The sequence below is a fragment of the Thamnophis sirtalis genome, unplaced genomic scaffold (genome assembly GCF_051295495.1).
Source record: "Thamnophis sirtalis isolate CommonGarterSnake01/CBP01778 unplaced genomic scaffold, rThaSir2_p1.2 scaffold_8, whole genome shotgun sequence".
Classification (NCBI taxonomy): domain Eukaryota; kingdom Metazoa; phylum Chordata; class Lepidosauria; order Squamata; family Natricidae; genus Thamnophis; species Thamnophis sirtalis.
Genome location: NW_028261388.1, coordinates 15623466 through 15651135, shown reverse-complemented (window position 1 = coordinate 15651135; position 27670 = coordinate 15623466). Strand labels below are relative to the sequence as shown.

Sequence of the window (27670 nt, the reverse complement as noted above, 5' to 3'; positions counted from 1 at the left end):
GGGACCTGCCGTCCCCGCCTCCTTTGCCCTGCATCACGTGGGAAGCTCGCCGCGGGGTCCTAACTGGAGCAGCTGCGCCTTGGAGGGGGGAAGTGCCGCGCGGAAGAGTGAAAAGCGTGGGTAGTAGGAGTTCTTCTTCGCGGGCGCTTCAACAACTGGAGGGCAATCGCGGCTCCGGATTCCAGCTGTTGGGAGGAACTTACTTTTCTCCTTCGAGGCCACCATGGACCTGAGGTTGCTGCCGTGGCTGGTGCTCCTTGCCCCTTTCTGCGTTTTGGGTAGGTAGGGGATCCCGGGAAATAATAGCCCCCACTCCCTGGAAAGTAAGTGACAAGGGAGTGTCCCGTCCCGTCCCCCCAAAAAACATTTCCCTCCTCATCTAGTTTCCCCTTCTTCCACGTTTCCCCGACTCGGGGCTCTCCGGGGACGGCGTTTCCCATCGTTCCCCTCCGCCGCCAGGTTTGGGGGAAACAGGGGGGGGGGGAAATCTGGGGTGACTCTCCCAGCTGCGGATCGTGGGGTTCAAAGGGACTTTTGGAGTTGTTTTCACTCGGAGGAAGGGAGAGCCGCGTGGCTCGCGATCCCTTCGCTCCTTCCGCAGCCGTGCCAAAACCCAGTTTCGATTCGGAGTCAAACATGCCTGCGCTGGAAAAAGAGGACAACAAGTTCCCCTCCTAGGCACAGGCTGGCTTTGGATCCGGTCGGGGGGCGGGGTGTTGTGATCCGAAGTGATCTGAAATCCAGTCTAGGTTGAAGTAGGGAAGCTCAGTAGACCACTTGAGGCCATCTAGTCGCTCTCAGCCCAACCTTCTACCACGCCGTGTATATTGCTTTGAACTCCTGATTCAAAATGAGATCTAAATAAAATAAATATTAAAACCATGGATAGATAGATTAGGTAGACAGGCAGGCAGGCAGGATAGGATAGGTAGATAGATAGATAATAAGTAAGTAGGTAGGTAGATGATAGATAGATAGATGATAGATAGATAGATAGATAGATAGATAGATAGATAGATAGATAGATAGATAGATAGATAGATAGATAGATAGATAGATAGATAGATAGATAATTTATTGGCCAAGTGTGATTGGACACACAAGGAATTCATCTTTGATGCATATGCTCTCAATGTACATAAAAAGAAAATATATTGTATATTGTCAAGAATCATAAGGTACAACACTTAATGATAGTCATAGGGTACAAATAAGCAATCAAATCATACTAGGAAACAATCAATATAAATCGTAACGGTGGTTTATGGATAGCTGCTTCCCTTTTTTTAAGGGAAGGCAGAATCCATCAGATTATCTGTCCCTCGTTTAAACCTATTTCTTTTCCAACTTTCTATGTATTGCTTTTAAAATAATAACAGGAGAAAAAAGAAACAAAATGCATCTTTATCGCTAAGTGTCTTTCAAACTTGGCCACTTAAAGAGGTGGGGACTTCAACTCCCACAATTCCCCAGCCAGCACGCTGAGGTTGCTGGGAGTCGAAGTCTTTACATCTTCAAATTGCCAAGCATGAAAAACACTAGTTCAAAATATCCTGAAGTTTGCAAAAGTTTTTTGTTGTTGTATCTGACCCATCGTAACCCCATGGACAACGTTCCTCCAGGCCTTCCTGTCCTCTACCATCCTATGGAGTCCATTTAAGCTCACGCCTGCAGCTTCGGTGACTCCATCCAGCCACCTCATTGTCTGTTGTCCCCTTCTTCTTTTGCCCTCAATCTTTCCCAGTATCAGGCTCTTCTCCAGTGAGTCCTTCCTTCTCATGAGGTGGCCAAAGTGCAAAAGTTATAAGGGTTTGGGGTGTTTTTTTGGGGGGGGGAGGGCAAAGGCCAACTAATGGAGGAATGCAGAGATGACATGAATATTGACCTAGGAATGTTTGGAAAGAAACTGGAAAGACAGGTGGGGGTGGGGGATGGAACAGGAGGGAGGGAGATACAGTTGATTGATTGGAACAAGAAAAAAATGTACCTACCACATTGTAAATGTTTCTTTCACGCTTCATTTATCAAAAGAGACTGTTCTGTTTTCTCTAAAGCCTCATTTTTGTACAGATAATTAATTTTGTTCTGGAACTCTCATTGTCATTGTAAATGCTCCTAGTTCAGCAAGGCTGTACTTTTTATTATTATTTTTCCAATGCTCGGGTATTTGCATTGTTTGTTTGTTAACAGGGTTATTATATAATCATAATTACTGCAGCATAATTCGAAGTGCGTTAGAACACACAGCAATGTTGTGTTTTGCCTTTTCTTTCACCACTGTCAGCGGTGGAGGGCGCCCTTCCTAAACTCCAAAACAATCCGTGAACAGAGCTTGCCATATTGAGTCAAAACACAGAGAAGGAAGCAAGGCTCATCAATTGCTAGACAACTTGGTTCTTCCAAGTAAGGCTATAAATCTTAAGCCTGGCTGCTAATCCAATCAGCCCTGCTCAAACTTGGACAAACCTTTTTGCACCGTGAAAAGCTACATCCTTCAAGCCTGGCGGAATCTGTACATATCTGCGACAATATGAAGTGGACATGGCTGCATATATACAAGCAAATATAGTCACATATATCCCTTTCTCTCTGTTACTTAGTGCATTTTCTCCAAATGGACAGTAGGCAATAAAAGAGGGGAGGATTGAGGAAGGAAGGAAGGAAGGAAGGAAGGAAGGAAGGAAGGAAGGAAGGAAGGAAGGAAGGAAGGAAGGATTGATTGATTCTGCTGCTCCTTCTTTGGTGATTTTTTTAAAAAGCTTCTGGACCGTTGGTGAAAAGAAAGAAAGAAAGTCAGAAAGAGAGAAGAGAGAAGAGAAAGAAAGAAAGAAGAGAAAAAGAGAAAAAAGGGGGAAAGGAAGAAAAGAAAGAAAAGAAAAGAGAAAAACGAGAGACAGAGAGGAAAGAGAAAGAAAGGAGAGAGAAAGTGGGGGAAAGAAAGGAAGAGAAAAAGAGAAAGAAAGGGGAAAAGGAAGAAAAGAAAGGAAAAAAAGAAAAGAGAAAGAACAGAAGAGAGAGAAAAGAGAAAGAAAGGAGCGAGAAAGAAGGGGAAAGGAAAGAAAGAAAGAAAAAAAAAGAAGGTAGCAAAGGATCAGAAGAATGAGCCAGGCCTATCAACAGCATGGTCAAGCTCAGGAGTCTCCAAACTTGGCAACTTTAAAACTTGGAGACTTCAACTCCCAGAATTTCTCAGCCTACCGTGCTGAGGAATGCTGGTTGGTGAATTCTGGGAGTTGAAGTCCATAAGTGTCAAAGTTGCCAAGTTTGGAGTCCTCTGATCAAGCTGATGTTAATGATAAGTTAACAGTTTGGGAAAAGCTGGCAGGAAGCCACAATTCTTGTAGGGTGTGTTGGATAGACATATTGACAAGCATCTTTGTGGTTAATTTGATGAGTTTGCCACAAACGTTTGGAAGGCCGACTGGCTTCTGCCTTAGGAAAATATTGTAGGATGCAAACACACAATCCTTTGTTGTGCGAGGGCTGCATCTCCCCTTTTGGTTGTCATGCTAAAAATCACATGTCAAACATTGGGTGGAAACATCAGGCAGTTAAGATTGTTCTCTTCTGTCATCTTAAATATTGAAATTTGATAATTGATGGCAGATATTAGAGGTGTTGCTGTGTAGAAGAATCCAGAAGCTGTGTTGTTGTTTTTTGTATTGCTTTTGCTGTCTCACTTCCATCTCCAGTTGAGCAATGTGTTTGCACGATTAATATTTCCAGTTACACAATCAGGCTTGCTAAAATTTATGATAGTCCGAAGTCATAACAACAATTTGCAAACTTCTTTTTGGACAGTATCTGAACTAAGAAATAGTAAAGAAGCCATCAAGAGTCCCTTGAAGGGAATATTCAGAAACTGTTAGAGAAACAATTAAGGCAGAAACATTTCTAAACTCTGGGGAAAGTGTTGGTATCAGGAATCAAGCTGGCTCCACTCTGACTTAATTGGAATATAAGAAAGAAGGAAGATAAAACACAAACAGAATTTCAACATTCTGTTACTATAAAGGGAAAGTGGAAGGTTTCCCTTGCACATATGTTGCTAGTTGCTCCTGACTTTAGGGAGCGGTGCTCATCTCCGTTTCAAAGCCGAAGAGCCAGCACTCTCCAAAGATGTCTCTGTGGTCATGTGGCTGGCATGGCTCAACGCCGAAGACGCACAGAACGCTGTTACCTTCCCACCAAAAGTGGTTCCTATTTTTTCTACTTGCATTTTTACATGCTTTTGAACTGCTATGTTGGCAGAAGCTGGGACAAATACCGGGCACTCACTCTGTTACGCGACGCTAGGATTCGAACCGACAAACTGCTGACGTTTCTGATCGACAAGCTCAGCATCTTAGCCACTGAGCCACCGCGTCTTAGCCACTGAGCCCACTGAGATATAGTCTTCCTGTGGAGTGGTTTCTTGATCTGACATACCTCATAGACCTGAAGGTCTATGAGCTATGAGCCGAGGTGGCGCAGTGGTTAAATGCAGCACTGCAGGCTAATTCAGCTGACTGCAGTTCTGCAATTCGGCTGTTCAAATCTCACCGGCTCAGGGTTGACTCAGCCTTCCATCCTTCCGAGGTGGGTAAAATGAGGACCCGGATTGTTGTTGGGGGCAATATGCTGACTCTGTAAACCGCTTAGAGAGGGCTGAAAGCCCTATGAAGCGGTATATAAGTCTAACTGCTATCGCTATTGAAGGAAATAAATTGTGGTCTGTGAGTAATTTCTACTTCAAATAACAGCAGAAATCATGGTTTAAAAACTGGACTGAGACTAAACACAAGGTTGTATTGGGTATCACCAATACAGTAAATTAAGGTTCATTGGGTTGATTATTGTATTTGAGCCACAAATCTCTTGATAGATTTCAAAAAAAAAATCATCTGTGCTATCCAGACTTTTGTTGAAAAGGATTTTCAAGAACAGCCTAAGTCAGTGTTTCTCAACCTTGGCAACTTGAAGATGTCCGGACTTCAACTCCCAGAATTCCCCAGCCAGCATTCGCTGGCTGGGGAATTCTGGGAGTTGAAGTCCAGACATCTTCAAGTTGCCAAGGTTGAGAAACACTGGCCTAAGTTCTCACCATCACTAACAATTCTGCCTCACAGCTTTTAAGAATATGCATGCGTGAGAGAAACCTGTGCTTCATCAAGCCAAGGGGGCAAACATACTGTAGAGACTCACTGTCTGCTAGCATTAAAATAAACATTAATCACAACATTTGAACCACTGTGCTCTCTGTGGCTGAAGATTTCTGCAGCTATATAGGGAATTCTGGGAATTAAAAGTCCAGACACCTTAAAGTGGCCAAGGTTGAGAAACATTGGACTAAAGAATATAACAGATATGAAAAAGACAATATACAAAAAGGAGGGGATGCATTTTAAAGTAACAAATACACCCACCTTGCTAATATAAGTGGTCCTCAACTTAAGATAAGTCACTTGGCAACCCTTTTACTGCAAGTTATTTTCAGTTTTCAGCAAAGCCATGCCATAAGCGAGCAATGGATTCTTAACAGATTAACAGAGTTGGAAGGGATCTTGTAGGTCATCTAGTCCAACCCCCCCCCACCCAAGCAAGAGACCCTATACCATTTCTGACAAATGGCAATCCAGTCTCTTCTTGAAAGCTTCCCGCAATGAAGCTACCACAACTTCTAAATGCAAGTTGTTCCATTGGTTGATTGCTCTCACTGTCTGAAAATTCCTCCTTATTTCCAGGTTGAATCTCTCTTTGGTCAGTTTCCATCCATTATTCCTTGTCTGGCCTTCAGCTGCTTTGGAAAATAGCTTGACCCCTTCCTCTCTGTGGCAGCCCCTCAAATATTGGAATACTGCTATCATGTCTCCCCTGATCCTTCTCTTCGCTTAACAACCATGGCATTCATTTAATGATCATCACAAAACAGGTCATAAAATTGTATTGATCACAACATATGACCGTAATGGGCAAGTTCCAGCACAGCCGTATGTCAAGGACCACTTGTAAGCAGCCAGAAAGCTCTGCAACAGAATCTTTGTCATTAGCTGAATTGGCTTTCTCTCTGCTCTTCTATACCTTTTTATCCATTGTTTCCAGTGTTGGTTGGGTTGTTTTAAAATTAGGTGCTTAAATTCCTCGTTCTACATAGACTAAGAAGATTTTTTACAATCTTGCCTCGTGTACAAAGATATCCTAACGTAATTCTGAAACATTATTCCAGAAACATAGCAACCTATTAATGTCTCAATGCTTTAGGCTACATAGAAATTAAATTTAATTTCTAACCACCCTTTTTCAGGCGTCTCTGCTTATATGTATGGCATTCAAAAAATCTCCTTTTACCCTTTAACTCTTTGGCTTCTCTTCCATTTTTACCCAGGAATGTCTTAATAGTTTTTTTTTTTAAGTGAGTGATTTCTGGCTCTATATATTCTATAGTAAAATGAGGATTTTTCTCTTGTACAAATTCTGACTTCAGAATACTCCTGAGAAATTGATGGATGGAGGTGGAAGTTGGTCATATTTTCCTCCTAATAACATGACACAGACTTCAGAAATAGTAATGGAAAGGAGTTTGTTGTGAAAAATAAAATCTACCATTGTTTGTAAGCTACCACAAGCTCCAGCTATGATGACACTAGATTCTAGCAGACAAATCCCATCATTCAACGTTGCACAAGACTTAATGTATCCCAATTCCTTGTCAATAGAAGAGCAGGGTTAACATAGCAATAGCAGTTAGACTTATATACCGCTTCATAGGGCTTTCAGCCCTCTCTAAGCGGTTTACAGAGTCAGCATATTGCCCATATCGCGTGACGTGTTGTGATGTATCGTGAGATTTTTTTTGCCTTTGTGGAGCTGGGATGGGCGTGGCCTATACATGACACATCCGCCCCATGGACCACCAGTTTGATAGGCTTGCTTTAAGGGGGAAGCAAAAGGCTGCCTCCAGAGGGGTTTGAAAACTTTCAAATATATATATAATATTTAGGAAATGCAAAATATTTTGGGTCAACCTTCACTTTTTTTCATTTGAGAGAATTTTCTACATCCCCACATTTATTAGATTTTTTTCACTGCAATCATTCCACTCTGTGCAACATAAAACATTCATAATAGGTACAATATCATTGCATCGTGAAAACAATAATAACATCAATAAAAAGTCAACCCAAGAATATGAAATGAACAATCTTATTATATTACTTAATTTCAGAGTAGGAAGCAGAGGTGGGTTGCTGCTGGTTCACCCCAAATCGGGTGAACCTGTTGTGGCGGTAGCGGGAGGCTCCACCCACCCACCCGGACACTTCCGCGCATGCACACGAGCAAACCGGTAGTAAAATTAATTGCAACCCACCACGGGTAGGAAGTAATTGTTATCATTACATTTGTTTCATATGGATCAGTTCTAGTTGAAGAAGTCATTCCTATTTTATACCCAATATTTTGATTTCTACCCCAAAACCTATTGGTAACTAACACAGGGCCTCATAAGTGAAACATCTTAATGGAATCTCATGTCAGCTAGCACATGGGCCACTGCAATTGGCATGCACTTTAGTTTCCTGTTGATTTTCAAAGTGATGTCCTTGATGCCCTCTGAGTTTGATTGTTTTCTGGCAGATACTTCCTTACCCAAATAGATAACATCAGAAGTGCTAAAAGGAAGTAAAGTTTCTTCTCTGTTTATGTATAAGTGGCTTTCCTTGTCAATATTGGTGGAAATCTAATTTTCTTCTTGGTAGTTCCTTGATTATTTATTTATTTATTAGACTTATATACCGCTTCATAGGGCTTTCAGCCCTCTCTAAGCGGTTTACAATTTTTTTTTAGCAAATTGAGTCAGCAACTTGCCCCCACAGTCCGGGTCCTCATTTCACCCACCTCAGAAGGATGGAAGGCTGAGTCGACCTTGAGCCGGTGAGATTTGAACCGCTGAACTGCAGATCACAGTCAGCTAAAGTGGCCTGCAGTACTGCACCCTAACCACTGCGCCACCTCGGCTCAGTGTTAGGCTGTTTATTGGTTGATTGTCAGCATTGGTAGTTCCTTGATTGGGGTATTGTTTAATGCTTGATTATTGGTCTGGTATTAATCCTGGTGTCAATCTCTGTTTATCTGGAGATTGATTACAAGAGGTATTTTGGACTTTTTGTTTCCCTTTTTAGCTAGTAATTGTCCCTATTGAATGGTATGTAAATGCTGTTTATCGCTATGTGCCTGTTGATGACTGATTTGTGTAAGTTCCACACTTCCAGGAATTCTTTAGTGTTGAGAATAGTGTTGGATTTAGAATGCTCAGTTTCCCCTAATTGGATAGTGAAATGTCTGCAAGTTACCCCTGGTTGGGTAATGAAACATCTGCGAGAAAGCAACGAAGCACAGAGAGCACCAAGGACTCCGCAATTCAACCCTGAACTACTAATATTCTCTTGTATTGATCTTTAAAGGCCATGTAGAGCACATTGTAGTTGGCCAGGCTACGCTGAGAGTTACTTCTGCAAGATCCCCTTGCTTCAGGCAGTTCTGTCACAATGCACAAGCCTTCAGCCTTCCTGAATATGGTTTTCATCTGCCCATCTAATGGTAGTTAGCTGTCTAAAATTATTACATGTGTGGGAACATAGCAGTGGTGGGTTTCAATTTTTTTTAGAACCTACTCTGTGGGTGTGGCCTCCTTTGTGGGAGTGGCTTGCTGGCCATGTGACCTGGTGGGAGTGGCTTGCCGGCCATGTGTTCTCTCTCTCTCTCTCTCTCTCTCTCTCTCTCTCTCTCTCTCCCTCTCTCTCTCTCTCCCTTTTGTCTCTCTCTCTCTCTTTCCTTTTTTTCTTTCATCTCTCACTTTTTCTTTCTTTTTTTCTTTATTTCTTCCTTTCTTTTTCTTTCTCTTTCTCTGTGTGAGTCTGTGTGTGTCTGTGTCTGTCAGTGGTGGGTTTCAAAATTTTTTGGAACCTCTTCTGTAGGTGTGGCCTGCTTTCTGGTGGAACCTCTTCTAACCGGTTCGGTAGATTTGACGAACCGGTTCTACCGAACTGGTGCGAACTGGTAGGAACCCACCTCTGAAACCTAGGTTTGGTAACATTCCAAATATTACATTGATATGTATCTGTTTTATTTCAGGGTCCCAGGAAGGAAATGGCACCAAAACCTCTCCTGAACAAATTACCGTGACAACAATAAGTAATGCTTCAACAACAGGTAAACTTCCTTCTCCTTTCACAAATCCCCTTCAAAACACATTTCAGTTCTTCTTTTTCCACTTTTTCTTTTTCCAAATCAAATACGTTATGAATAGTCACACCAGGAAAATAGATGTTAGAGCCACCATTCAGGGTAATTTCATTTTTGCTTCTTTAGAACAGGATCATGTGACAGAATGTTATGTTCCCTCTGTCTTTTTTTTTTCCAATTGAAAGATGGAGATGTAAACTCTATGGCTTTTATCTTGGATGTGTGGGTAAACCAGTAGTGGGATTCAATTTTTTTTACTACCGCTTCTGTAGGCATGGCTTGGTGGGCATGACAGGGGAAGGATACTGCAAAATCTCCATTCCCTCCCCACTCCAGGGGAAGGTTGCTGCAAAATCCTCTTGATCAGCTGGGACTCAGGAGGCAGAGAATTGATGTGGGTGGGGCTAGTCAAAGGTGGTATTTACCGCTTCTCCAAACTATTCAAAATTTCCGCTACCGGTTCTCCAGAACTGGTCAGAACCTTCTGAATATCACCTCTGGGGAAAACCCCTCTGGGGCAGCCAAGGGGATTTATTGCACCGGCTTTCAAGAGCTAAGAGAAAGGGAAGTCTCTGACTGATTAGTGTTCTTTCAGAGTGGACAATAATTCCTGGAAAAGAGTAATGGGAATTGACTACGAATTACTAGAACCACATTTTCTCAGTCTCAGGAACTTTAAGGTCCATAGACTTCAACTCTCAGAATTGCCCCAGGCAGTGGGGGAAGCTGAGAGTTGAGGCCCACACATCTTAAAAGTCATCGAGGTTGAGAAACTGTTCTAGGTAGTGCTACAGCTTCAGGAAAGAAGTTACAAAGTCCTAATGCTACCAGCAACCCTGTAATCATGCTTGAGTATTGTATGCTTGCTAAGATCTGTACATGAGGCATAGAACTGGAGGTACAGGTTGCTGTTGTTACCTGCCTTGGGTGGAGGTTTGCTTACAAGCTATCAGAGAAAGAGACACCCGTGAGTTAATAGAGGCACTTTCTGATCTTTTCTGGCTTTATTTCCTGGAGAAAAATGATGGCTTTTGAGAGAAATAAAGAGTATTGTTCTTGTTTTCAGTAGGCGTAATTAGACTCACCTCTCAAATAACAAGCATGATCCTCTGAACAAGTATTTATAAAAGCCACAATGGGGCACAAACTACTGTATTTTTCGGAGTATAAGACGCAACCGAGTATAAGACGCACCAAGATTTTGAAGGCAATTTTTTAAAAAACGGTTTTGCACTTTGCAGACCTCCCAAAAATGGCCATTTTTTGTGAAAATGGTCCCTTTTTTTAAACAAAAAAAGGGCATGCATAGCCTTTAGGAGGCTTATAGAGTGCTTCTGGGGGCTGGGGGAGGGCAAAAACAAGCAAAAAACCGACCCATTTTTCGCTCATTTCCGCCCTCCCCAGCCCCCAGGAGCACCTTGGAAGCCTCCTAAAGGCTATGCACAGCCATTTTTGCAAAGGGGAGTGGGGGTTCGGGAGGCAAAAAATGCTGCAATTGACGCACCCAGATTTTCACCCTCTTTTTTGAGGGAAAAAGGTGCGTCTTATACTCTGAGAAATACGGTATCTTAAGGGGCAGCAAAACAAGCATAGACATCTTCCCTGTACAGGCAGTCCTTGACTTACAACCATTCATTGAGTGACCGTTCAAAGGTACAGCAGAAGTGAAAAAAGTGACTAATGATCATTTTTCACACTTATGACCGTTGCGGCATCCCTGTGGTCATGCATGCCATAGGTTCGCCATCACGGAACTAAGCTAAGACTAGTGGAGACTATGATTTTAGTCCTACATTAGCCATGAAAGCCACCTGGGTGATTTTTGGCACAATCACAGTCCTAGAAAGGGGCAATGGCAAACTGAAAATGTTGCAAGAAAACGGCATGGTCTTGTCCTTAGAGTCACCAGGAGTCAGGATGGTCTTGAAGGAAAATTCAAGGAGGGGGGGGTTGCATTTTGCAGAGATTGACCTTATTCACCAACTTTTGGTACCTCGGTTCTTTTGTAGCTTATGCTGAATGCAAACCAGGGAATAAGATTGATGAGCTATGGGTTCCTTAGCGTGACCTGACAAAAGCGTGAACGTCATAAGCGTGCCAACAAAACCGCGGGGCTAAAACCGCGATGTCAAAAGCGCGTCGACAACAGCGCGCCAACAGAAGCGCGATTTAAGTTAAGGTAAGGGTTAGGGTTAGGGTTAGGTTACAGCGCGCTTCTGTCGGCGCGGTGTTGTCGGCGCGCTTCAGGGCTCATTCGTCACTCATTCGTCGCGCGGTTTTGTCGGCATGGTTTTGTCACCGCGGTTTAGTCAGGCGCACTTTTGTCGTTCGCGCATTTGTGGTGGAACCGTTCCTTAGTGCTCTCAGAACTTGGTTTTTTCATGCAGAGGTTTCATTACCTGACTAAGTAACATAATCAGAACATATTGCCACTTCAGACTCTTTCTTTTTTCTTTTCAAAGATTTTTTTATTCTTTTATTCTCTTACATGCCATTCACAAGTATACATTCACATAATTGTTATTCTTCTTTACCTGTATCATTCTTACACATTTATTATTTCATTTAACAGGTTATAATGTACAGTTTGGGTTGCTTTATTTACCATCCCTTCCTCCTTTTGTAACACCACCTTGTTTACCCTTTCTTTTCTCCCTCCCTCCCTTCTCTAATTTCTTCCTTCCTTCTCTCCTTCCCCTTCCTTCTTCCCTTACCTTTCTCCTACTCCTGCTCTTCCTCTTCCCCTTTCTACCCTCTCTCCTCTTTCCCTCCCTTCCATCCTCCTCTACTTACCTCTTACTTCTTTCCCCCATCTTCCTTTCATTCTCTCCTCCTCTCTCCCTTTCTTTTTCTATTGTTGGTGTCTATTTAAAAACTCAATTTATGTTTCCTTAGGATGATATGCTTCAGACTCTTTCTATACATGCATTGCTTGCAGTACATGAAGTCTATATATATTTATTTGGGTTTTGGTTAAATGGGGGAAGGGTGTCATTAACCATCAAAATATTTTCTTTCTGTTTCCATTCTGCCTAAGAATTACCTTTCAGTCTCTGTTTCTCCCATACTTCACAATGGAATATATGTATTATGGGGGAGGGAGAGGAGAGTCTCCAATTTCCAAATAAAACATGTGGAAAAAGAAATGTTAAAGCTTCTCCATCAACCTGGTCAAAAATTGGACCTTATATTTATAGTAAAAGTGGTGATAATGTTAAATTTAGCTAGTGGCTCAGTGGCTAAGATGCTGAGCTTGTCGATTAAAAGGTCGGCAGTTCAGCAGTTTGAATCCCTAGCGCCGCATAATGGAGAGAGCTCCCGTTACTTGTCCTACCTTCTGCCAACCGAACAGTTCGAAAGCACGTAAAAAATGCAAGTATAAAAAGAGGGATCACTTTGGTGGGATGGTAACAGCGCTCTATGCGCCTTCGGTGTTTAGTCCTGCCGGCCACATGACCACGGAGACGTCTTTGGACAGCCCTGGCTCTTTGGCTTTGAAATGGAGATGAGCACTGCCCCCTAGAGTCAGGAACAACTAGCACATATGTGTGAGAGGAACCTTTACCTTTTACCTATAATGTAGTAGGCAAAAGAATGAGGTGATTATCTTATTTTTTAAAATCACATGCTATAAAAGGAAAACAAGTGGCGGCATGCCTTGTTTATCAACATTTCAAGAAGTGATCTACACATTTATTGTATCTGTTCCTGTATTTCATACATGCTTCACAAAAGGATCATGCCATGAGGTAAGTATTTCACCAAGAGAATACCCAGATCCTTTTGCCCATAATTAATGCTGTCTTTAAATGATATTTGAGGCAGGGAGACATTGGCTCTCAAATGACAAGAAAAACAAGAAGTTTCAGGAAGTTTCAGTTTAATCATTGAAACCACAGCTGATTTCTTTGCAATGTGCTGAAGATAAAACCATTCTCCACAACTTCCGTTAGTAAAGGCTGCTGCAAAATCTCCGAGTGGTTCTGCAAATGAGTGATATGTTTTGACCTTCTCTTTTCCCTGCCGCAAATAACAATTCTGACCTAAGCATTGGTGGGTGGGGTTTTTTTCAAATTTCAAATTAAAATATGACTCATGAAAGAAAACAATAGTTGGATACCATGCATAAAAGTTGTTTAGAAAAAGGCACTCAGAACAGATTATTTGCGTGAAGAAAATTTCTCATTTATTTCCTATCCCTTTCTGGTTATGGATCAGCTGTTTTGTCAATAGCAATAGCAGTTAGATTTATATACCGCTTCATAGGGCTTTCAGCCCTCTCTAAGTGGTTTACAGAGTCAGCATATTGCCCCCAACAATCCGGGTCCTGATTTTACCCACCTTGGAAGGATGGAAGGCTGAGTCAACCCTGAGCCGGTGAGATTTGAACAGCCGAACTGCAGAACTGCAGTCAGCTGAAGTAGCCTGCATCTAACCACTGCACCACCTCGGCAACTGTCAGCCATGCAGTAGATATACATGCAAAAATGCTTGCAGAATTCTGAAGAGTGTCTACTCTTGAATTGTTGGGGGATGGGGGAGAGAGATTTTATTTAATGATACTTGAAATTTAAATTTATTTGGACAAGGAAAGTTTGATACTGAAGCTCTTACTTAAAAGAGTAAGATGGATTTGCCTTTCTTGGAGATCCTGTTTTACATGAACTACATCATAGTTCTCCAAACTTTCCAGGTTGGTGGCCCGGAGTGGGAGGAGGGGTGGAAAGGGGATGATTTTGTGGGAGGGGCAGGTCTATGTGTGCAGAATCCACATGCGTGAATTCCCGTTTCTCGTCCGAGTGAGGCTGAGTGGGCTCACATGAATGGGGTCACAAGAGTGGTGAGTTGCAGGCAGTACACCCCAGTACAGGGGTACTGGAGCCTGCCCAGAGCACCAGATACCGTTCTGGTACGGTGCTCTGGAGGACCCGCCCGCCCACCTGAGCTCTTTACCGGTCTTTTAAGCCTTCAGCGTTTCTGCGCATGCACACGGTGCATACAGCACCTGCGCGACGCTCCACTGAGCAGATGGAGCATCGCAGAGGCTCGCAGAAATGGTGAGACACATGTGCACTGCACACGTCCATGTGGACAACACCAGGCTCATTCCAACCAGTACAGGATCCGGAACGCACCACTGGGCCACAAGCACCCATGACAAGGCTCGCATGAGTGGCGCTGCAAGCACCCATGATGACACCTGTCCTAGAGGGGTCACGAGTGCATGCGACACAAGCATGTGCACGCACACCAAACAGCCACTCACACAGCCTGGTGGCTAATAGGCCATGGCCGGATAGTGGGCCACAACCCATAAGTTGGGGACCCCTTGATCTACATCAGGGCTGTCAAAATCAATTTCACTGACGGCCATATCAGGGTTGTGTTTGACCTTTGTGGGGGGGGGGTATAGCCAGAGGCATGGCCAGCATGACGTCACTCATGTCGAGGGCACCTGTGACCCAAGCACTCTGCCAGCGAAAATGGGCTCCCAAGCTCCATTTTTGTCTGCGACAGCCTACTGCAACCTTCTGCCAATAAAAACAGAGCTTGGGCGGGCCACAAACAGCCCTCCCCAAGCTCCATTTTTGCTGGCAGAGACACCGCGGGTCAGTCCTTTCTGTTTCCAGGGTGGCCACACAGGCCAGATCTAAGCACCCCGTGGGCCGAATCCAGTCCCTGGGCCTTGAGTTTGACACCCTTAGTTTACATTATCTCCAACCCCGTGACTATATTGAAACATGACGGAGATGAAAAGCTGAGCCTGAATTGGGACACTCTTTTCTGATGTGTTGAATTTCTACAGAGAGGCCTTCCGCTTCCTTTTGAAAGCACCCCTCTGGATTTGCAAACCAAACTGATGCAGACAGTTTTATCCCTTCTGTTGTATAACAGCTATAAACTCAAACACAAACTGCAATGTCCTGGTGACCGTGTATAAATATTTGCATTCCTTTTTTCGTTGGGTTTCTGGATGCCTCACAGACTCTTCTGCAGAAGATGCTACAAATATTTCACTGCTTATCCTGTGACAGTGTGTCAGTGCGCTGTCTCGTTAAGGGGTACGAGCGATTTATTTTAAACTGTGACATAACACATGCCGCCTTTCCTGTCCAAGAAGGTTCATTCCCTCTTACCACATTGTTATTGTCACAAGAACTCAGTGGGTGTCGCTCTAGTCTGAGTGGTAGCAACTAAGGTAAAACTCAAAAAACTCTTTGAGTTCTGATTCCACCTGGGACACAAAACCAACTGGGTGTTGTGGCCCGCCAGCAGAGCTGGCAACAGAGTCGGAGAGTGAGGAGGTTGGAGAGGAACATGGGCCAGTCCTGAGGGCTGAGGAAATCTCAGATGAGGGCTCTATGTTGGATGCTGAGAGGGAGATAGACAGCAGTGAGGCAGAGGAACAGCTGGAGCCTGTTCCCCAATGTGCAGAGATTGTGCACATGCGCAGAGATGCTAGAAGACAAGGACAACTAAGAAAGCATAGTTGACTCAGGAGTAAAGCCACACCTTGGAGGTCATTGGCCCCTCCCATAGGAAACAAAAGAGGCACGAATGGGGAGTGGTCTTTTGCAGGAAACAATTAATTCATTCAGCCATTTCAAGAGTGGAAAGTTCTTCTTGTGACTATAAGAGACTCTGTGCCACGTTTTGCCTTGCTCTGCATCTGGAAACTAATTATCTGGCAGCTCTCCAAGCGAGATAAGGTTCGTGTGGATAAATATTCCTCGGAAAGACTGTTTGTCAAGCCTTGCTGACTGTGAATGAAAGGAATTCATAGATGTGTAAATAAAAGGGGTTTTGCCCAGACCAAGATTCTGCTTCTTGCTTTTTAAGGAAGCCTGAGTCAGAACAGCAACTGGCTCATCTTCGTCTAATGAGCTTTGCAATTTAATAGGAATTTGAACCTAGGTATGAGAGCCAGTTTGGCGGAGAGGTTAAAGCATCAAGCTAAAAGCCAGGAAACTCTTGATTCCACCTGGGGCACAAAACCAACTGGTTGAGTTTCAGCAAGTCCTTCTCAGCCCCAGAAAGAAGCCATGGGCAAGCCGCTTTTGAAATATTTGTCAAGAGAACTGCAGAGGCTTTTCCAGATAATCACCGTGAGTCAGAATTGACTTGAAGGAACAAGTTTCCTTTTCCATCCCAGTCAAACTTCTTGGTTTTGTTCTTTCTGCATATGCAACAAAATTGTTTCACTTCCATTTTGAAACTAGCAGCGAAGGACGCTGCTTCGGAGTCCTTTGACCAGGAGAGTTGATGAATGGGCCTTGTTCACCCGTCACTTTTTGATGGACAGTTCACACCCCCAAGGCATTTGTCGATATGTTTCAATTTTTGCATATTAAAAATTACGCATTATTCCTGGGAAGCAAAGTCCTGACTCAACATTCCCACTCAGTCATTCTGTAAGACGGCCCATGATCATCTCTTCAAAAGGGCTACAGTCACTCACACACAAGGACACTCAACACAAGTACACACAAACAGATTTGACAGTACAGGCGGGCGCGTGTTAAAGTACAAGGCTAAAGAGAAAAGGAAAGAGAAAAAAATGTTTAGAATGGTAGAGGGTTTTCACGTGCCATGGCTAGTGCATGGCATGAGGAAAGAGGCAGAGATTCAGATGACAGAAATCCAGAAACACAACTCTGCAAAGCTACTGATCATTTTTAAGCCAGAACATAGGCTATAGCTGGAGTACTAGTTTCTAATATTTGTGTCACTAAGTGAGGAATAGCAATAAAATAATATATATCTGGTTTGTCCCACTATAACAGGGCTGTCAAATTCCTGTGGGTTGGATGCTTCAGATGCCACACCCATGCCTGCTTTAGCGAAAGGGGGGGGAAGAATCCCAATGCGTCATGTGACGCCACTGTGACGTGAGTTTGACACCCCTGCACTATAATATTGCTGGTAGACTGCGTTTAACTTGGTATATAGTAATTTTCTGCAGTCAATTTGAAGTGGATAATGTTTAATTTTTTTTTTAAGTTAAATGCTGCCTTTGTTGGTAATTAATTATGGAAACAGGAAGAAAAATGGATTACAGATAGTCCTCAATTTACAGCCATTTATTCAAAGTTACAACAGTACTGAAAAAGTGACTTACGACCATTTTTCACGTTTACGACCATTGCAACATCCACATGATCACATGATCAAAATTTGGGCGCTTGGCAACTGGTGCATATTTATGACGATTTGCAGTGTCCCAAGGTCATGTCATCACTTTTTGCAACCTTCAGACAAGCAAGGTGAATCGGGAAGCCCGATTCACTGAACAGCCGTGTTACTAACTTAAAAACTGCAGTCATTCAGTTAACAACTGTGGCCAAAAAAAAAGAGTCATAAAATGCAACCAAAACGCACTGCACTGCAAATTTTGGGCTTGATTGTCATACATCAAACGACTAGCTAAAGAGATTTAAACTTTCCAGATTCCAGGAATTTCCCAATATATGAATCAATAATTCCATCTGCGTAGAAATCATTCAGACAGGAAAAATATCAATCAACAAATCAGTTTATAAATGAAATACACGAGACAAGTTTCCATTCAGGATATAGGAGTAGTTGTTTCTGTTTTCCAAAATATGTGATTCGGGACTGGTCTATTTTTGGTGTGTCACACCCATGTGAATGCGATCAATCCCCTCAATGGTGAACATGTAACTGCAGCAAAAACTGAATAGGAAGGAACTTGCATCTTTCTCATCTCCATAGAATGCTTGGTTTGCCAAGAGGAAAACAAACAATGGAATGTAGTTGCACAAGTTCTGGGAAAAAAGGGTATTTTCCCATGACTGGTAAGCTACAAACTGGCCCGATGATTTCTATCAGAAAGAATTTGGCTATTGATTGCAAGGGAGATAAAAATATAGAATAAACCAGTCACATCAAGGAACGGGAAGCATTTCCTCTTGGCAACCAAATAATTTGCTGCTTGTGTAAGGGACGGTGTATTTAAGTTACATTATCCTTATTAGTGCTGTTGCTATTTAATTAAAGTTGTATTTTATGGGGGGGGGGTGGGGGTTACCCTTCTGTTCAGACATGTTTCAGTTAGAAGCTGCCTGGACAAGTCCATGTTTTTTTTCTTGGCAAGGTTTTTCAGAAGTGGTTTCCCATTGCCTCTTTCCTAGGCTGTGAGAAAGTGACTGGTTCAAGGTCATCCAGCTGTCAGGCCTGGAAGCCATCTTTCACATTGGGCCTTCAGGCCTGCCACGTTTTCTACTGTGGGAAAATGGGAGGGGGGATTATATGGAGTATGGAAGAAATGTAGTCAATATAACATTCTTTTCTCAGAGAGTCAAGGACACCTTGCCCTGCAGATGGGGTGACGTGACTGGGAGGCATCTCCAGTTTTGAATAGTGCCTGATTGGGTCATGTGATGGACATGAGGGTGCTGGGCAAGGACTTGAACTTTCACATGAGTGGGGGAAACCTGGAAGCTTTCAGATTCGGGTTTCCCCAGATGTGCCAATATGACATCTCTAATAAAATGGAACTTTGAGGAACTTCAAGCCTCGGAGTCTTCTTTCGTTGGGGGTGTTACTTGACACCAGCTGGTTTTGTGTAAAAGGTGGGACTAGAATTCCCAGTCTCCTGGTTTTTAGCCTGGTGTCTCAACCCACTGCAGCAGATTAGCTCTCGTTTTTTGGTTTAGAGAAGTTCAAAACCTATTATTCTAATCATAATGAGACAACATTCTGTATTTCTTTGGGACTTTAAAGATCTGGCCATTCGGGGGGGGGGTCCATTATTTATCCTGAATGCTGCATACTATCCCCTGTTCCGACATGTTTTACTTCTGGAAAACTCTAGCACAGGGGGGTCAAACTCGATTTCAGGGCTGCATCAGGGTTGTGTTTGACCTCGGGGAGCCAGAGTGGGCGTGGCCAGCTTGATGTCACTTGTATCGGGAGCACCTGTGGTGGCCAAGGTAGGACTTCCCTGACACCCTTCCTCACTGTCATTATAATCTTCCTTCTTTCCTTCCTTTTCTTCTTTTTCCTTCCTTCCTTCAATACAATACAATACAATAGCAGAGTTGGAAGGGACCTTGGAGGTCTTCTAATCCAACCCCCTGCCTAGGCAGGAAACCCTATACCATTCCAGACAAATGGCTATCCAACATCTTCTTAAAGACTTCCAGTGTTGGGGCATTCACAACTTCTGGAGACAAGCTGTTCCACTGATTAATTGTTTTAATTGCCAGGAAATTTCTCCTCAGTTCTAGGTTGCTTCTCTCCTTGATTAGTTTCCACCCATTGCTTCTTGTTCTACTCTCAGGTGCCTTGGAGAATAGTTTGACTCCCTCTTTGTGGCAACCCCTGAGATATCAGAACACTGCTATTATGTCTCCCCTAGTCCTTCTTTTCATTAAACTAGGCGTACCTAGTTCCTGCAACCGTTCTTCATATGTTTAAGCCTCCAGTCCCCTGATCATCTTTGTTTCTCTTCTCTGCACTCTTTCTAGAGTCTCCACAGCTTTTTTACATTGTGGCGACCAAAACTGGATGCAGTGTTCCAAGTGTGGCCTTCCTTCCTTCCTTTCTTCTTTTTCCTTCCCTCCTCATTCTCCTTTCTTCTTCCTGCCCTTCTTTCCTTATATGTCCTTCCTGGCTCTCTTCCCATCTTTTCCTTCTTTTCCTTTGTCTTTACCTTTCTCCTTTCTTGTCCCTTCTTGCAAGCTCAAATGCAAAAAGGGGAAACATTTCTCCTTTTGTTTTGTTTTTAGTTTGTTTTGCTAGCCCTTTGCCAGTGAAAATGGAGCGGGGGGGGGCATGCGCAGCCCGCCAGGGCTCTATTTTTGGCTCCCCCCCCCCGATCTCCATTTTTGCTGGCAGAGGCACTATGGACCCACCCTATTTCCAGGACCCGCGAATCAGATCTAAGCACTCCACAGGCTAGATCCGATTGAGTTTGACACTCCTGCTCTAGGAACATCCACAAAATAGCTGGACTGGCAGCTTCTTATGATGTTCCTGTTCCAAAAATGATAAGAATCACACATCTTTGTTACAATAAAAGGTAAAGGTTACCCTCACACATATGTGCTAGTCGTTCCCGACTCTATGGGGCAGTGCTCATCTCCGTTTCAAAGCCTAAGTGCCAATGTTGTCCGAAGATGTCTCCGTGGTCATGTGGCCAGCATGACTAAATGCCAAAGGCGCATGGAACACTGTTACCTTCCCACCAAAGGTGGTTTCTATTTTTTCTATTTGCAATTTTACATGCTTTTGAACTGCTAGGTTGGCAGAAGCTGGGACAAGTAACGGGAGTTTGCTCCGTTACGCAATGCTAGGGATTTGAACTGTCAACCTTTCTGATCGACAAGCTCAGTGTCTTAGCCACTGAGCCCCCTCGCCCCTGTTTGTTACAATACCTTTTCATATATTGATAAATCTATCCTGTAATATACGCATTATTCTCAAAAGCTTATGTCTCTTTCTAAACCAGAAAAGACCTTGACTGTTAACAATACCACCCCAAAATCAGTGAAAACCACGGCTCAACCCGAAGTGACTTCTAAGATCCCAGCAACCACCAACAAGACCATCCCTGCTGCACCATCTACCGTTGCCTCCCCAACAAACAAACCTATACCTCCTGCCAGTACAAAGCATTCTCCAACTGAATCTGGGACCAAGAAGACCTCTGCAGTTCCCGTAACTAAGCCATCATCCACTTTGGCCTCAGGTATGCACCGACATTTCACTCCCTACTTGATTGTTGTCTAGAATAGCATCTGCAGCTCACCTCATTCAATTCATCATGATTGCCTTCGTTTTTAAAGAAACTTTGCACGAATTTATAGAAATGAGGCACATCTCTTCTTTGGTTACTCTGAAAAACCAGAATATTATGGGGAATTGATTACATTCATGAGCATTTGGTTTGTTTCTGATGTACAACCCAGGGGTGGTATTCACTTACTTTCTCTACCGGTCAGGGGTGAGTTTCAAAAATTTGTAGAACCTCTTCTGTAGGCTTGGCCTGCTTTGTGGGAGTGGCTTGCCGGCCATGTGACTGGGTGGGAGTGGCTTGCTGGCCATGTGACTAGGTGGGAGTGGCTTGGTAGTCATGTGGCTGGGTGGGAGTGGCCAACTTGTAAAATGTGGTGAAACTCACTTAACAACGCTCTTGCTTAGCAACCAACATGTTGGCTCAGAAACTCTGGCATTTGAAGCACTCAAACCTAAAGCTGTCAAGTTACAAGACCCTTGCACCCCTAACTCTTTAGGAAAAAAAACCAAGGGTGTTCAAACTTGACAGCTTTAAGACTTGTGGACTTCAACTCCCAGAATTCCTCCTCTCGCTCTTCAACTTGATGATGTGCAACAGACGGGGGGAGGGAGCTGGAACCGGTTCTAAACGGCACTGTAGATTTGCGGAACCCCTTCCATAGAAGAGATTAGAACTGGCAGGAATCCACCCCTGCTACCGGTTCACAAATGTGAGCAAACGCATGCGCTTGGCCTTCCGCGTAGGCACTTTGGCTTGCGGTTGAAAATGGAGCCTCGATGAGTGACATTGAGCTGGCCACGCACGCCCCCACACTGTCCTCCCCTCCCCCCGAAGTTAAACACTACCCTGATGTGGCCCTCATTGAAATCAAGTTTGACACCCCTGTTCTAGAGCATTCATACAGTTGTTATTCCCATTTTAGAATCATTGGGAACAATGACTCCCCAAGTCCTTAGCCTTAGCAGTGATGTGAAGGGTGCTCTAGGGATATTGAAAAGAGGTTCTCAATTGTCCATTCCTGTTTCTCTATCAGCCAAGAGAAATCCAGAAATTGGTCTGAGCTATGGTAAAGAATAGACTCTTCAGGTAGGTTCCGACAGCCCAACGGAATTCATTTAATTTTCCTGTTAAAGCAATGATCTCCAAACTTGGTAACTTTAAGACTTTTGGACATCAACTCCCAGAATTCAAGTCCACAAGTCTTAAAATTGCCAAGTTTGGAGAGCCCTGTGTTAAAGGATAAGTCACCACTTCTAAAGTAGAATAAAGATTCTTTTGAGTTCATCTGGTTCTTTCCATCGATACAGTTTTCTTGACATCATTTCAGATAGCATCTGTCAGTAGTTTCTTCCAGGAAATTGGTTGGGTGTTTTTTTTTCTCTTTTTCAGCTTCCTACTCTCTTCTACAGACTGTATTTCGTGGTAAACTCCTGACCAAGTACTAACCATAGCCAACCTACTTAGTTTCTCAAGATCAGTTAAAGTCAGCTACATGTCCTTAAAAAGAAATATGGTAAAACACGATAAGAATTAAAAGAACAGGAACCAGCAAGCAAGAGCTGTACAATATACACACTTATAAAAAATGAAAAATTAATACTTCTGCCAAAGTGTATGAACATTGTTGTCTTCTTCTTTTTTAAACCATTACAGAAGCTTCAGCAATTCAAGGCAACTCATCAGGGTTCAGCGCCGGCAGCTTCATTGGTGGCATTGTGTTGACTCTGGGAATTCTCGCCTTTGGCTATGTTGGATGCAGATTCTATCACACAAAAAGAGGTGTTCAGTATCGAACCATGTACGTTGAATATTTTTGATCTTTTTCTAAGTGTAATACTGGATGAGGTTTGAGGAAGAATGTAATCTGCTCGAGCACTAGAGAATATGATACGATACAGAGTTGGCAGGGCTGACATTATCCTAAAGGTAAAGGTTCCCCTCGCACAAAGCCGAAGAGCCAGCGCTGTCTGAAGATGTCTCCATGGTCATGTGGCTGGCATGACTAAAAGCTGAAGGTGCACAGAACGCTGTTACCTTCCCACCAAAGGTGGTCCCTATTTTCCTACTTGCATTTTTTACGTGCTTTCGAACTGCTAGGTTGGCAGAAGCTGGGACAAGTAAGGGGAGCTCACTCCGTTACACGGTGCTGGGGATTCGAACCACCGAACTGCCAACCTTTCTGATCAATAAGCTCAGCATCTTAGCCACTGAGCCACTGTGTCCTTTAGTAGGACATTATCCTACTATTAAACTAATGGAGGGATGATGGAAGCTGTAACTTCAGACATGTTAGCCTAACAAGGCAGAGCAGACCAAGAAACCAGAACCCTTCTTAAACCCAGGCTGTCACCATCATTCAGCCATAAAACTCACTGGTTGAATTGCTTGAAGCCAGCAGATAAATAATGCCAAAGACGGAGCCAAAGCAAATCTTAAACTAAATTGATCAATAGTCTCACCTGGTAGAAGGAGGTTTTCTATTCTTTTGTAGGTCAGGTGGGCACCAAAACATTAATACAGTATATATTTTGCCGTTCTCATCCAAGTATACTTCTCCAACATTTTAATGCAAACGCGGGCACATTATTACACTCTGCTGATAACTCTGTGGAACCTTAATTTTCCCTCTAGTAATAATAGAATAGAAAATAACAGAGTTGGAAGGGACCTTGGAGGTCTTCTAGTCCAACCCCTTGCTTAGACAGGAAACTATACCATTTCAGACAAATGGTTATCCAACATCTTCTTAAAAACTTCCAGTGTTGGAGCATTTACAACTCTGGAGGCAAGTTGTTTGTTTCATTGATTAATTGTTCTAACCATCAGGAAATTTCTCCTTAGTTCTAAGTTGCTTCTCTCCTTGATTAGTTTCCACTCATTGCTTCTTCTCCTGCCCTTAGGTGCTTTGGAGAATAGCTTGATTCCCTTTTCTTTGTGGCAACCCCTGAGATATTGAAACACTACTATCATGTCTCCCCTAGTCCTTCTTTTCATCAAACTAGACATACCCAATTCCTGCAACTGTTCTTTATATGTTTTACCCCCACAGTCCCCTAATCTTTATTGCTCCTCTCTGCACTCTTTCTAGATCTAACAGATTGGCTTAATTTATTTTGAGGGTCTTCTATCTACTATGGCTCTCCGATATTGGTAGCTAATGTGAATAACTTTGAATGGAAAAGCTGTGGTCTCTTTAGTTATTGGAGTTCATTAAACTCTGAAAATGCCCCATCCAATAGTGTTCTTCTCTGCACTCTTTCTAGAGTCTCGACATCTTTTTTACACCATGGCGACCAAATAGACTGAATAAACTCTTAAATTAGGCTCATCATCCTAATGAAATAGCAATATTTAAGAACGGGAAGTTACTAACTTGTCTGGCTGCTTTCATTTTAGCTCTTTTAAGTTTTTATTCCTCTGAAAGGCGAGACTAACCCCCTCTTACACAAGAGGAAATGTCATCGTACTAAACCCTTTGTAACCCTTCCTAACAACGAGAGTTCTTTTGTTTACTCTGTGATTACTTCCTTATCGTTGGCTCAACATGGGTAGAGGCCAGGAGCTCTGCAACATCCCGTCTTTTGAACTATTTGAGCCCCTGGTTAGACCCTAATTTTTTCTGTTACAGTGGAAAGCCAACTCTCTTGCCTCCTGCTGATGTTCACAAAAATAAGGGACAATATACTGGAGCACGTAGCTAATCCTAAAATAGAATAACTTTTTCTTCTGCCTTTTGAAGGAAACCAGACTCTTTCATTTTGTGCTTCCTTGCCACCCGATTCTAATCCCAGAATTTTGCTCACCAAGCTTCTTTGGTTTATTTTTAAGCGTTCAGTAAAAAAAGATGCCTTTTCTTTCCTTCCAGTAAGATCAGAGACTATTTTTGCTTTGTGGTGATTGTGGTTCCCAGATAGTGATTGTCCAGACAAGAAGCACAACCAAAATCTTTATTGTAAGGTTCCATTAACAAAATCTCGTAAGAACAAAACTAACTCTCACCTCCTTTCATTCTCGGGAAAGCTTAGGGTGGCTCCTTTCTGAAATGCTTATCACTTCATTTTATTGATTAGCCCTTGGGCCATATCAAAGTGCAGAGTTCCAAATTATTACTAAACTCTAATGAAAACAATTTAGAATGGAATTGGATGACGTACAATTTAAAATGGAATTGGAATAAAATACGATTTAAAATGGAATTGGAATAAAATACGATTTAAAATGGAATTGGAATAAAATACAGTTTAAAATGGAATTGGAATAAAATATGATTTAAAATGAAATTGGAATAAAATATAAAATACCGTATTTTTCGGACTATAAGATGCACTGGTGTATAAGATGCACCAAGATTTCAATGAGGCAAGTAAGAAAAAAAAGTGTTTGTCTTCCCCAGCCCCCAGGAGCACTCTGGCATCAGCGGGGCTGGGGAAAGGAAAAAGTGCCCCCATTTTTGTGGAAAATGGGCCGTTCTTTGCGAAAACAGAACAATTTTTGCCTTCCCTCAGACCTGTTGAAGCCTGCGGAGTGCTTCTGGGGGCTGGGGGAAGGCATAAACGCCTCTTGTTTTTGCGAAAAATGATCAGTTTTTTGCCCTTTTTTGCAAAAATGGGATGCGGGGGTGGGGCTTCGGAAGGCCAAAAATGGCTGTATTTGGTGTATAAGACACACCAACATTTCCATGCACTTTTAGGGGGGGAAAGGTACTTATACTCCGAAAAATAATAATATAGAGATAATTAAATTGATAAAATTATATTTTTCGGTGTCACCCCTACAATTAACTCCAATCTTGTCCCACATATACCGATCTCAACCGAACCATTTTGCTAAAGTAGAGTGTTATATGTAACAAGGTAGGTTGTTTTGATATGGGGATCATTGAGAGGTCTTTGGACAGTGCTGGTTCTTTGGCTTTGAAACTGAGATGAGCACCACCCCCTAGAGTCGGGAACGACTAGCACATATGTGCAAGGGGAACATTTACCATTTACTAAATGATGATGATGATAATAACCTTAAACACTATGTTGATCAGTAGAACCCGGCTTGTTTGTGATGGTCTAACATTTTTTTTTTTATGTTACGTTACAAAAGATGGTCCGGAAAGTTTTGCATTTTTGTTAATCTCATTTAATCATTCTGTAGCTCCCTGTGAAGTGTATAACATAGTTCCTTTTCTTTTCTTTTTCCCTCCAGTGATGAACATGATGCCATTATTTAAAGCCTGTGCTGAAAAGACAAACATCCACGCCTGTTACTCCTGCTTTTAGGAACATTTTCTCTCTGGGAAAATATTATCTGATCTGATATTGACTGTTTTGTCTCTTTTGACATGCATTGATCTGCAAATCTGGAGAACTCCACAAGGACTTTGCATATTCAGAGTATCTTCAATGAAGCATTTCAAGGAATTGAAATTATACCTGGTTTTAATCACTCTCTTTTGAAAGCCTTTAAAGTGAGCATTGTTTGCTTTTTAGCTCTTTTCAACAGAGGATTGGAGAGGACAAGTCCACAACAGAACACAACTTCAAGTGTTGGATCCTGAAACTTTTTGTTTTATTCCCCAGTCTTTTCATTCAGGAAAACAGATCAGACATTGCTAGAGAAATAAGAGTAACCCTTTCCACAGAAGTCACAAAAACAGTATTTCCAGATCAACTGTGTAAGATTTTTGGAATATCATTGGAATATTGTTTCCTTAACAATCTGAGGGAAACTCAAATATTCTACAGGTAGCCCTTGACTTAACAGTTCGTTCAGTAACTGTTCGAAGTTACAACAACACTGAAAATAGTGACTTATGATCATTTTTCATACTCAGACGTGTGAAAAACACATCCAGACATTTGGCAACTGTCTCAAATTTATGACTGTTGCACTGTCCTGGATCACATGATCACCTTTTGTAATCTTCTGGCAAGCAACATCAATGGGAAAAGTAGATTCACATAAAACCATGTTACTTACTGAACAGCTGCAACAATTCACTTAACAGCTGTGGCAAGAAAGGTTGTAAAATGGGGCAAAATTCACTTAACAAATGTCTCCCTTAGTAACAGAAAATTTGGGGCTCAATCGTAAGTCGAGGACTACCTGTATTGGCCTTGTTGAATATTTAAGAAGTTTTATTTTTTACTTTGCGATTCCCAAAAAACCAAAACAGATAGGAGTGCAAAAAATGAATTAGACGCTTTTGAGGTGGAGGGATTTCATTGTATTTTTTGAAAACATGATAAACATTTTAAGACATCTGAATAGGACTGTCTTGAAGAAGATTCATATAAAATTGGTGTCTTCGGGTTTTTTTTTTCCTGGAAAGGAAAACCAATTTCTTCCCATTTGAAGGCATTATGAAATCATTCATTTCAGGTCCATCTAGTGAAGGGCTGTCAAACTCCCGGTCCGTGGGCCAGATGTGTCAAGTGCTGGCCACGCCCATGCCCGGTTTAACGAAGGGGGGAAAAGTCCCGCTATGTCATCTGACGCCGCGAGTTTGATATCCCTGATCTAGTGGGATTCGTTCTGTTTGAAGTCACCATATCAAAAAATTCACCAGATTGTATGAGTTAGCTCTTAGACAAGAGGCTGTGTGACTTATCTGTTAAATGCAGATAATTGTGTAGTTATTCATTGTCTGTGTTTACACTTTCACAGAGAAACTGATTAAAGAATAAACATCCAGAA

The 27670-nt window shown here is 42.6% G+C and overlaps 1 protein-coding gene across 1 annotated transcript; it reads left to right on the top strand.

The window, feature by feature from the left end:
* TMEM123 (transmembrane protein 123) lies at positions 1-27670 on the top strand. The gene is made up of 5 exons (XM_087721143.1): positions 1-278; positions 9112-9189; positions 20696-20935; positions 22637-22781; positions 26180-27670. Exons 1-5 carry the CDS (start codon positions 224-226, stop codon positions 26202-26204), a joined length of 543 nt encoding a protein of 180 aa, XP_087577269.1. The 5' UTR covers positions 1-223; the 3' UTR covers positions 26205-27670.

What these genes read in the sequence shown, in the direction of transcription:
- TMEM123 (XM_087721143.1), top strand. Translation starts at nt 224, where the DNA reads ATGGACCTGAGGTTGCTGCCGTGGCTGGTGCTCCTTGCCCCTTTCTGC. An exon ending in ATCATCCACTTTGGCCTCAG is followed by an intron (nt 20,936 to 22,636) that starts GTATGCACCGAC and finishes AAACCATTACAG; the next exon opens with AAGCTTCAGCAATTCAAGGC. An exon ending in GGTGTTCAGTATCGAACCAT is followed by an intron (nt 22,782 to 26,179) that starts GTACGTTGAATA and finishes TTTTCCCTCCAG; the next exon opens with TGATGAACATGATGCCATTA.